Below are 13,276 nucleotides of genomic sequence, written 5' to 3' on the forward strand. Positions count from 1 at the left end.
ATAATCTCTAAAATATCTACTTTTTAAGAATAAAAAGTCAATATTTAGACACAATCTAACATGAATTATATGATCAAAGAGGTCAAGTTTGTGCCTGTCTGTCTATTAATTATATTACTATGACAATAATTGTTGTTTGATCTAACCCTGTGTATTAATACTTTTTAATTCATAAAATCGTTTAGCTAATACCCTTAAAAGTTAAATATAAAATTCATGATAATAAATTTCCTTTATTACAATACTTTGAAGGAGTCTGTACACCTGGAAATTCCAGGCTGCTTTTTAAATTGGCAAGATCAATATTATACCACATAGGCATTAAATCCATACAATTTCATTCCTGTTTTCTATATCAATAGCAATATTCCTATTTTAACCTATTAATAAAAAATATCTTGATAAAAGAACTTTAAAAGCACCATACTCATACTTGTTGTACTTATATACATGTATTTACAACAATTTGTATTGTTAAAAACATGTAAAAACCATATAAAATTCAGTAAAAAATACAACTAATGACTAGATTAGTTAAAGTAAAAAATTATCTCCTATACAGCCTTAAACGTCTAAGTTGCAGTATTTGGTAGCAGGCTTTGGCAGAATATTTAACAATTTCAAAGTTGTTTAGTACATAACATAACTTTTCCATGTCAGACAGAGTATCAAATACAGTATTAATTTGACGTATTTTTATCAACAAATCTTCTCTGATATCATTATATACTGGGCAGTGTAACATTACATGAATCTCATCCTCAACATTTGTGGTACAATTGAAACATGTTCTATCATTTACATGTAAATTCTCATAACGGCCTGTCTCTAACCGGATAGGCGCAACACCACAACGAAATTTTGTCAAAGAACTTCTATGATGGAAGGGTAAATTGTACTTGAGGTATTTTTCAACAACCGGAGTATCTTTAAATAAACTATATGTTCTAAGTTTATTACCACCAGTATTTCTATTGGTATCATTCCTATTTAGTGACTGTTTCCACTTATCTAATTCAACTGACCGTAACTTGTTCTCGACCATTTCAACTATTCTCTTAGCACTAAAAACATGTACATCATTAATATTTATCTCAATACTTCTAAACATCTTACATATTCTAAAATACTGGTTCTTACATCTGGAAGAAGCACTCCGTCTTGCCCAAACAAAGATTTTTTGGTTAATTCTACCACTATCCATTTTTGACATTCTGCAGAAGTGCCTGACTACAGAACCCCACTGTTTAACTGATGATGGTTTCCAGCCCATTTCCCCAATAACCGCTGCATTACACTAGGTTTGTATATCGCAAATGACGTCACGTCAAAATATGTGTACAGCCGTACAAGACAGTTTTTACGGAGTCGCAAAATCGGCATGGGTGAGTGATACAATTGCAAAACGGTTATGTATGAAAATTTCGGTGATTACCCAACGATATAGTTTTAGATAATGTGATAATCACCTCATCATCGTAACAAAAATATATAAAATGTAATGTCTATACATGTATATAACTTCAACATAAACCATGGATATATTAATACTCTGTAGACAATAGCCCCTTATCAGTATACAGTAGAGATCTCTGCCACCACACGCATTTTTATTAATATTTTGATATTTTATATTTTTAAGCTTTTGAATTTATTTTTCATTATTTTGTATACCTTTGATATTTTTTTGATAAACTATAACGAACGTGGGTACGAACAGTTAAAAATAAAACAGAAAGAGAAAACTGACATTTGTTTTTCTCTCACCGTAACGGTCGATATTTAACAGATAAAACATGGCCTTAAGGGCAATATGCAAGTTTACGACTGAGGAAGGTATATGGCCCGAAGAGCAGCTGAGGGACATATTCCTTCAGAGGTCTGACCAACCAGTCCCTAAACTTGCATCTTTTCCGAAAGGCCATGATATATTTGATATATTATACCGAATCTAAATCCTTTCATCCCCTTTGTTGCTGTCATTTTTACTATAATTTGCTTTCAAATAATAATTTATTAATTTGCTCAGTGTGTGAAATATCTCAAACCCTAGTCGATTTTTTTATTATAATATTCAAGCGATACAGCAAAAAAAAATCACGCTCTTCTTTTGTTATTCAATTTTTGTTAATCAAATTAAAAACAGGCGAAAAAACACCCGAACTTTAAGATTTTCACAAACTATATAAATAAAATTTATAATCAATTTAAAGACAAATCATGACTTTTGATTAACATGTAATAAATCTATGTGAAACAAAATAATAAATTCAGTAAAAATGAATCATTTTACAACAAATTAAAATAGTATACTTCATTTTGCATACGCCCTTCTATATTTAATATGACGTCATCCAGTCCTTATAAGAATTATGGACCGCCCCCAGTCTGTATGCGGTTTATGGACCGGATGACGTCATATTAAATATAGAAGGGCGCATGCAAATGAGGTATACTTTTTACATTTGAATTCCGACGTTACGTCATGTGACTTTAATCATCAAGTCTGGAAAGGGAGGTAATCATTGTAAGGAGTTTGCGGACTTACCTCTCTCTGAAAGTCGTCTGACGACGTGGTTTCACCAAGCTCTGCTGCTAATGACGTCACAGATTCCGACGTTATCAATGAACGTCTGTCTTTGCCTTATATTAAACAAAATTTAATAAATCATTCTGCCAAATTAAGTTCTTGTTATGAAAATATAGTTTAGATTTTTTAAAAGATAATATCATATCTATGTATATTCGTACTGTGGTACAACATAATTATGAAATACGATCACAATAATTGTTTAATCTTAATATATGATTCCATGTTAAAAATGTATTGTTTGCAAATAATAATAATAATAATAATAATAATCTCCTATGCAGTGATTCCCCTTATCAGTACAGAGATCTCTGCCATCACAAACATTTAAATATCAATATTTTGATATTTTATATTTTTTAGCTTTTGAATTTATTTTTCATTATTTTGTATACTTTTAATAATTTTTTGATAAAATATAACGGGCGTAGGTACGAAAAGTTAATAATAAAACAGAAAAGAGAAAAAATGACTTAAGATTTTCTATGTAACGGTCGATATTTCCATTTGAATTTCGACGTTACGTCATGAGACTTTCATCATCAAGTGACGTCTGTGAGGCAGTGATTACAATTCTGCCAAGGGAGGTTATCACTGTGAGGACTTTTTTTTAAGTGTGAAAGACACCAGTCTACACATCCGTCGTTACCTCGTAATTCGAAACGTTGTAATGTGTCAATTCAGTACTTCCGACGAAAGTTTTCAAAACCATCATTATCTAGCAGGTACTCGCGTTTCGTAAAGCTCGCTTTGCGAGCAGGGCCTTCGGGTTTGCTATAATTAACCTTTTTCCCTCATATAAGCGTGTTTCGACGGCTTTTTGCCCCCCCCCCCCCCTTTTTGAGGCCTCAAACAGTGAAAAAATGCCCTATTAAGGCCCCAAAACACTGGGTTTCGTTTGAGAAATGTTGTTTAAAAAAGTGACCACTTTTTCGGCGCCGTCCCCCATCCAAATGTTATATCAGGGGGTTGCCAGAAGGGGGATGTGCCCCCTTCTGTTTGGGGGGGTTTGAAGGGGGGCGGAGTCCCACTCATCGCCAAGAAAATTTTGGACATGTGACAGGCTAAAAATGGCCTCAGGTCGATCTTAGGGTAACTAATAACCGACGCTGAAAAGCCTTTTACTCTATCTCAATTCATTGAGAAGTTGCAGCACTTTGAAATCAGTTTTGATGGAAAAAAACAATGCAAAATAGTGATTTTTTTGCAATTTTGAGACGTCCCCCCGTTGCCATGGTAACAGGAAATTTACGATTGAGCATGCTGTTACAGAGGCTATGGTGTAGTCAACTTTTGTGCCAAGTTTCATCAGTATTGAAGCATTTTTCATAGTTTTATAGCAGTTTGAACTTGTTACAGGAGGCTTTTCAATGAAAACGGCCATTTTTCGCAATATGCTCATGGGGTAAAAGGTTAATCAGAGACATAGATAAAATGTTATCTATGTCTCTGCTATAATAATTTTAAATCTATAAGTTTGCCTAAGGTGTGTACGTATACAAACAAACTTTATTACCTAGGTCACCGAGTGCTAGGCCCTCTGGCTCGTCAATTCTTTTCTGTTTTTGTCTCCACTGACCACCGCCTGTTATACGATTCTTGTGTGGCCTTGACATTGTCCCTTTCACATCAAGTAAGCTCTGCTGTGGAACATATAGTAAAGAATTATTCCTGCTCAACTTTAACATTATACAATAAATATTATAAGTACATTCTTAGAGAATTACGCAAACCGTGGTTTTATGCTTTATGCGAGCTATTTTATCCCTGATATTCAATATATGTTCTACGAAGTGAAAAAAAATCCAAAACAATAACACTTTAATCTGTCGCCTTTAAACGTATCATCTTTATAACTCTTGTATCAAAGTCTGTGTCTGTACATATGAAATGTAAGCTACAAATGTTGCACATACTGAGATTATACGTCTCCACAGAGAAAAAAGCAGCCAAATTCATTATCTAGATGTCATTATCATATATAAGATGAAACAAGTGCCACGAATGATGCAGTTCACGAGGTAATTTCTGCCAGTCTTGTTGTATTACTGATATTGGTGGTGATGACTGACTGTTAGTATTACGAGGCAGAGGCAGTTCTAAGTTCACTGTTAGGTAATGTATATATGGGTGATTTCACAGAACGACGTATTTCAATATCACTTGTGTTAAATTGCCTATACAAATTGTACTAGATATCATAATGTCCCTTTTCTTGATAATACATCAATGTTATACATAAATACAAAGGATATTACCCTTTTTTGCACAATTCTATAGTATATTTCCTGTAAATCTGTTAATGTATGTACATTATTTCATTCAAACAAGCACCGCCCTATGATAATGTTGTCATTATTAGATATAATCTGTAACCAGATAGACAAAGACTCGCTAATAAATATCGTGCAAATTAATATTGATGAAATATACCAATCAAAACAGCCCTGAATAACGTAACTTGTCATTCGGGTGTGACAGTCATTTCAAATTTATTTCCATTTCCAATCACCATCTTATGTAGCATCAAACAATCACCGCCTTGTTTACTGTAGAATATTGACTTTTTAAATAATGATTTTCTAATAAGAATAGAAAAACATTGAATAATAATGAAGAACAATATACGAAGTCCTGTGCACTACTGAACATTCGTCCCATGATGACTCGACCCATTTTAATGACGATTGAAACCACTCATATTAACTTATTATAGGAAAACGGAAGTATTTTTGGATTCATTCAAGCGTCATATAAAATGTATAGATTAGATTAACAGGCAGTGATAATTGCGTAGCTATACTTATTCATTCATAACAAATGAATACACACGGCTGAAGAATTCTATTGATGTAATTGTTATGTCTTTTTTTAAAGCAGATAATTTATTATAAACTTAATTTACCTGTATAGTTTTGCTTTATTTAAGGAATGTATCTAGGGAGGCACAGAGGTGGCATGTGTATGTTTTTATTTATCTCGTGCGCACCAGATACTATGTCCTGCGCATGAGATACCATGTCGTGTGCACGATATGTTTTGTCGTGCACACGAGATAATTTAGTCGTAAGTATGAGATACTAGGTCGTGTGCACGAATTACTTAGTCGTGTGCACAAGATAATTAAACCGTGCGCACGATTTACTCTGTCGTGAGCACAAGTTACTATATCGTAAGCACGAGTTACCATGTCGTGTGCACGAGATTCTATGCCTTGCGCACGAGTAACTAAGTCGTGCGCACAAGATAATTAAGTCGTGTGCACGAGTTACTATGTGGTGAGCACGAGTTACTATATCGAGATAGTAAATACAGTATCCGTTTTATGAAATGATTTTATTGTATCCGAATTTTGACAGAAAGGCCAAAATGATGCCATTAATTGTGTGTGATCCGTAATGACGTTAAAAGTATTTTGTCAATTACGTTATGTTTAAATAAACATCGTATACATGTACAATAATAAAATATAATATAAATAATGTATGTACAATAAATGATTATTATAGGTGTATATTGATCTATTACTTGTATTTGACTCTTATGGACTTAAAGAAACGGATCACACTCCGCGCTGCTATTCCTCGTGAGATCCTGCTCTAGTAAAATCCACTCAGATCAAGATATTGCTATGATAATCTATATGTTAAAACGAAATAAAATTTTAGTTCATATCACCTATTTTCAAATAACTGATGTTTTTTCGGCAAATACAAAGGAAAATATATATGCAATAACTTTCTTAATTTCAAACATATTGTCATAAAACTTATTAAAATAGGGTCGGATCATCACACAATCGGTACAAAAACATGCAGGTAGGTACCAGTTAAAATATTGATTATCTAACTATCTAATTGTTTTCCGTCTTTAAAAAAACTGTATCAGATACTAAAGCATACATTTCATTTATTCATTCATCCATCAGTATTAAAGATTTAAACCACGTTTCAAATTCTTTTATTAACGTGGGACGTATTGAAAATGGGACGAATCGTTGGTATCATTCCCTTGCTTCATACAAAAAGTTTTCTTCTATGAAGGTTGATTTCATATATTGCATATTTTTATTCACATCATGTAAAATATCTAGCATTCTAAGTATAACTTTGAGTTATTTATAGTCGTGCCTAATTATTTCTAGATCGATCATTATGGTGTTGTTAGGACTGACATATCCCAAAAATATCTGTATGAGTAATCAACCAAGGCATCTTAACTTCACCCACTCGGTATAGATTTAACATTGAAAGTTTATAACATATCGACATTAATGGCATGCACACGCACAATCTAACTCTATTTATATGCAGAACGTCGCTTGTTTAATGCTTTAATAATCTTCCTAAATATGTCCTTTAACTGAAACTTAGATATACGAAAAACGGAATGGGTTTTTAATACATTTTAAATACAGTTGTGACAATTAAAGAAAATAAACAAAACTTTGATATTACCTGTGAAATATTTCAACTCTAAATCTTCATCAACTTTCTTTTAAGTCCGTTCTATCATCTTACATCTGTTCGACGAGTATCATAACTTATTAGTTTATTATTTTGATAACAGATACAGACAATTTCATATACAAATTATGTTCTTTACTATATACTTCCTCATTAAGTTCAATAAAGTCACATTCAATGATAAAATCCAAGAAAACGTTTCAAAAATGTTGAATATTTCATGTCTTTTATGTTCGAAACTGGTTAATCGATACAGTATTAAATTGTTTCACATTTATAAGCGAAAATAAAAGTCTACCAACCGTGACCTTGTAACGCTAGCACAACCATTATCTCAAGTGTAAACTTCCCCTTAAGGATCACGTCTTTAAGAAAAAATATTTTGTTATTCATTAAAGTTTTCTAGATTTATGGGGCGTTTTTAGAGTGTTTTTTCCCGTCTTTGTTTTGTTCTTCTTGTTGTTGTTGTTTATCTGCTTATTATCTATAATAGTTGAATATATCAATATAAAATTAAATACGTTTAAGGCAATAAGTTCCGCTCCAATTATGCGAATCAACGTATAAAGTAAATAGTGATAACTACAAGCAGTAAAATTGTATCTATAAATGTAAATTTACTTTATATTGTATTCACACTACGTTAAATGGTATTAGATTGTTAAAAATAAACCCACACTTATGTCGTTTAAAAATGTTATATATAATAATATATAATAATAAAAAATTATATACATTAAACATTATTTATATACATTTTTCCAATTTATTATTCAAGTTATATAAATAAAATAAATATAATTTCGATGCATCAAAAACTAGATGATCTCATGCTGAAAAAAATATTGATAATATGATACTAGTATAATAATACACATTGAATGTACGTTATATGATTATAATATATGTATGACTGTACAGAAATGGGGCTTAAATGAATAAAAAGTATGTACTACTGCATATAATGACGCATTATAAATGAAAATATAAAGAACACAAGCATTAAACTTTGTGTAATTAGAAAAACAAACAATACATGCTCAGACAGAAATGCCTCTATCCATTAGCGAATTCGTCAGCAGTCAAATGCAAAGAATTTCTCGACACCATTTCTGCTGATCGTAATAGAAACGTAATGGTAAATCAAGGTATAGCTGCAAATCAATACATAAAGCATCAGACCCCCATCATTGCCACATTTACAGCCATACCAACATGTCTGGCGAAGTAAATTAAGCGAAGCAACAAGTAAAATGGTTTCCTGCGGGGAATGATATAAAGATATTTCATTTAACTATTTTCAACATTGTTTTGGGAGAGGGGAATAAATAAACGTTTGTATCAGGAATATAGTTGACAATAATCGATCAAAATAGAAGAAGGTCTTTGGAAACTGGTGACCGTTGATGACCGGAGAAGGTCGAACATCAAACAATTACATGTATTTCTTTTTAAGAAAATGATTAAATAAGCCTACCATTTTACGAATAATTCCAAGCAAAAAAATAAAATAAAGTAAACACACAAGTTTACGCGGAAATGGCAGATGCCACTACGAATATTTTAATTTTGTATATTTTCAGTATAAACAATTTATTGTTTGTAAAATTTGAGATTCAATGATAATTTTCAAATACATCATTCAAGTTTTTCCACCTTAAACTGTAAAATTATGATAAAAATTAGAAATATCACGTAATAGTTTTTAATTCTTAATTAGGTGTAATTCTGACTTATTCCCTAGAGGTAATTCCGTAACGTACCGACAAACGGTATTTAGCCAGGTTTTCGAAAAGGTCAATTAACCAATCGTGTACGGTTTACAGATCACATGCTCCTCCATGTACCGAAAACAGGTCACGTGCTCCTCCATGCCTCAAAAGTTAAACGCGTACCAATACCCTGCGGTCTCCAGACCGCAGGGAACAATTGAACGAAAATCTCACAATTTTGATTCCCTCTTAGAGATTAGTTCCGGCCATTGGCCGGTCTGTTTTCAGTTTGACTTCCTGTAAATTTTACAAGGAAGAACTGAATATAAGAAGAGTTTTCATTGGTCATTTTAAAACTACAAAATGAAATCTGGGAATCCCATTGGCCATTCTAAAACAAATTGTAGAGGACAGTTCTTGTCAGTTAAGATAGTTCTAAACTAAAATCTAAAGAGTAGTTCTTGCCATTATAAAATAAAATATACAAGATTGTTCTTTAACGTTCTAGTTAAAGTGCTAAGTATGATATTTTAGTTCTGTTTAACAATAGTTTTTGCATTTAGATCTCATTACATTTTGTAGTGAACTAAGAACTTAATGTTCTAGCTATGACATATAAACTTATGACCTTGATCTCGAATTCTTCCTCACCAAATACATTTGTTCATTTGACTAGTAAATGTTCTATTGCTTGTCTGAGTATTTTATATTTATCTCTATTAGTATGCAATATGCACAATGAATCGTAATTTAAAACAAACGTTTATAGTCCGAAGTGACTAATATGTGTCCTAACTGCAAGTTCATTTTATACCGGTAATTTAATGTTGATTTTTTCACAAAGAAAGGTTTAGCAAAGTCTTGAAGTGGTGATCATAGAGCATGACAGATGTAGCAGCTTCGAACAGATTCAATAAAACCAAGTCTGCGACAAATTCCTAGACTCCGCCCTTTATCCGTATCGTACCATTTCACCTCGCTTAAAAAAGTATCGTACCTCTATACATTCGATCCCCCCTGGGAGGGATCTTCTTTTTTCAGAGTTACCAAAGCTACATATACAGCATGACAATGTTACGACAAGGTCAAATTTAGTTTAAGATTCTAATGTTTGATTCAAATCTTCGTATTTTTAATTTATTAAAGTATGTTTTGTTTTTTCCAAACCAGATGTAAGTGTTAGATATACATTATACACTTTGCTTAAGTAGGAATGTCATCTCAAGATTTTAATCTCAGCATTTACATTGTTCTACATATGATACATTTATCATGTAATATGACAAGAAAAAAAACCAAACAAACAATATGAAAAACATTGGTAACAATAAGTATTATTCAAACAAAAATTAGTATTATTGAAAAAGAAATAAAAGAAATAGAAATATGAGCCGCGTCATGACAAAACCAACGTAATGAGTTTGCGACCAGCATGGATCCAGACCAGACTGCGCGTCCGCGAAGTCTGATCAGGATCCATGCCGTTCGCCATCAGTTTTTCTATTTGTAATAGAGTTTGTAAGTGAACAGCATGGATCCTGATCAGACTGCTCGGACGCGCAGGCTGGTCTGGATCAATGCTGGTCGCAAACGCATTATGTTGGATTTGTAATGATGCGGCACATATATGTTTGACCAGAGAAAGGTTGGTTTATATGAATGGTCCCAGTAGTTTTGGCACTCTGTTTGTGGGTGGAACGCTTTGCAAAAAAAAAAAATTACTCTCTTTCATTGATAATGAGGCCTTGGTGCAGGTTATTAACAAACATACTTCCAAGTCTAAAAGACTAATGCAATTGATCAGGGTTTTTGTGCTTAAATGTATTAAGCTGAACACTTTTTTCGGGCAGCTCAGATCTATTCAAAGCGCAATGCTATAGCAGATGCTATTTCTCGTCGACAGTAGGCACGTTTTTGGCAGATGGCACCCAGTGCAGACCGGAAACCGTCTAATCCCCCTCATCAGTTTAATTATGTGTATGATCTACAGTTTGAGACCGGACGACTGTTGAGGGCCTCTTTGGCGCCAAATACCAATAAGGCATACAATACTTTACTCGCATGTTTTAACAGTTTTCATAATAGTTACGGGTTGCTCGAGCTCTGGCCGCAAGCTATTCAAAAGGTTACACTGTTTATAGCTTTAGTCATTACGCAACTTTAGCTTCTGGAAAGTAGAATTATATTTGGCAGTTATAAGCTTTTAGTGTAAAATAAGGGGTTTTATGATGGAACTAAACATTTTATAGTTAATAAGGTCTTGGAGGGTTTGCGTCGATTACAGCCAAAGGGAAGAAGGCACGCCTTCCTATTACATTGGAGTTACTTCAAGGCATTCTGACTAAGTTTTCAGACACTTATGAGATTTATCTATTCTCTGCAGCTTTAACAGTAGCATACTTTGGATATTTTTTGTGTAGGGGACAGCCAATAAAAAGGTTGACATGAATATGCATTATCCTAGACATACGGATATAACTTTCGGACCTGAAGATGGACGTGTGTTTTTTTCTCTTAAGGTTTTCAAAGGCAGACCAATCGGAAAAGGGGCATCGATAAAAAATTCAAAGTTGCAAGATAATAGTTTATACCCAATAAGACATGTTAAAAGATATGTAGAATCCAGACTCAGTATTCCCGGGCCACTGTTCTGTCACTTTAACTGTAATCACCTGACTAGGTAACAATTTTCAGCAGTCCTCAAGAGAGCACTGTTTGCGCTGGACCCCCAGTTTCATGCATTCCGCGTGTATACAGCTTCTTGTGCTGCCAAATGTGGAGTAGAGTAAATTATGCAGTCCGGAAGATGGTGATCTGATGCTTACAAATCATATATTCAATCAGTTAAAGCCTGATTAGCATGTAAATAATACATGATAATTGTTATAACGAAGTTCCTACTAGGTATAAATTTTCTAATTTTTAGTGCATATTTCTATTGATTTGTATCTTTATATATTTACAGCTCAAAACTCAACAGACCAGGATAGTAGCTACAAGGTATTAACGGATTGAAAACAAGAATAAATACCTCAACACTAAAACATTTTATTAGTATACATTTATGTTGTTATGAGTTGCGTATCATTTAGCAGTAACTTAACAAGAAAACTCTCTTTACAGACCAACACGCCTTTTTATTCAAGGGCCAATGTCATCAAACCGGAAAACCGGTGTAATATGCGCAAGTTCTTGACGTACCGATCAATCCTGCAAATTTTCACTCAAATTGCTCAAGTAGTATAACAGTTGTTCGGACAAAATTTTAAAACATAAAAATAATTAAATGGTCACAACATTGGCAAAATTTATTGAACTCTTAACTGTTCAAAATATGCACACTTCGTACTGATTATTCCTTTAAAGTTTGGAAATTGGACCAGCAGTTTGTTAGTATACCTGACAAATATTGTGAAAGACGAACAGAATGTGATTTATACAAGTCTGCTACTTTGCAGCAAGCTTCAACTATTGTGTATTAGTGAGGCAACACAAAAAATAACTCGCTAAAATGCCTTTTGCATTCAAGGGCCATAACTCAACCAATATCATTCAACCAGAAAATCTGTGTAATATGTGCAAGTACTTGAGCTATTTATAAGTTCAGTAAGTTTCAATTAAATTGCATCAGTGGCATAAGAGTAGTCCGGACAAATTTTAAAAATTAACTAGAGATGTGTCATCATGCCACGGATGCCCCCGCATGCAGCCAAAATTTCAGATGGTGCATTAATTATTTTTTTCATTTTAAGTTCAAAGCCCTTAAAACTTTTCAATGTTAACACAAACCATTTTCATACAATGTTCAAGGCACTGAAATTATTCAGTCTTAACCTTTTGAAAATAGCATATTGCATATTTGTAGCAAAAATAATGGTTAAAAGTACGAGTGCTGAAACTGAAAGTTCAAAATTTTTCCAACATTCAGGAAAGATAAGTTTGTCTAAAATCATTGAACCACGACCAAATTCAAACTTAAACTGCTTATTCCCAAGACGAATCTATATTATTTTCAAAGTGAAACAGACATAACTCTGCCAAAAATCATCAAACCATGACCAAATTCCAACTTGACCTGCCCATTCCTTTGACATATCCATATGTCAAATTTAAGTTGAATATATGTAACACTGTTGGGTAGATAATGAACAGAAACTGTAAATTTCATATTATTTTCAAAGTGAAAGGGGCATAACTCTGCCAAAAATCATCAAACCATGACCAAATTTGAACTTGACCTGCGCATTCCTTTGACGTATCCATATGTCAAATTTGAGTTGAATGTGTTGTACCATTGGGGAGATAATAAACAGCAACTGAAAACTTCATATTACTTTCAAAGTGAAAGGGGCATAACTCTGCCAAAAATCATTGAACCATGACCAAATTCGAACTTGACCTGTATTTTCTCATGACATATCCAAATGTCAAGTTTGAGTTGAATGTGTTGTACTGTTGGGGAGATAATGAACGGAAACTAAAAATTTCATATTATTTTCAAAGTAAAA

At 33.0% G+C, this 13,276-nt stretch overlaps 1 protein-coding gene across 1 annotated transcript in view; it reads right to left on the minus strand.

The window, feature by feature from the left end:
- Positions 1-7,391, minus strand: part of LOC132748344 (uncharacterized) — a 19,699-nt gene extending 12,308 nt beyond the window's left edge. Inside the window, exons 1-3 of the mRNA XM_060737927.1 lie at positions 7,048-7,391; positions 4,107-4,233; positions 2,549-2,643 (exon numbers count right to left, since the gene is read on the minus strand). Of these exons, the coding sequence (XP_060593910.1) occupies positions 2,549-2,643; positions 4,107-4,206 (195 nt within the window). The 5' untranslated portion in view covers positions 4,207-4,233; positions 7,048-7,391. The remainder of the gene's footprint in view (positions 1-2,548; positions 2,644-4,106; positions 4,234-7,047) is intronic.
- Positions 7,392-13,276: the final 5,885 nt, after the last annotated feature.

This window comes from Ruditapes philippinarum, unplaced genomic scaffold (genome assembly GCF_026571515.1).
Source record: "Ruditapes philippinarum isolate M1 unplaced genomic scaffold, ASM2657151v2 ctg475_1_1_1_1, whole genome shotgun sequence".
NCBI lineage: Eukaryota > Metazoa > Mollusca > Bivalvia > Venerida > Veneridae > Ruditapes > Ruditapes philippinarum.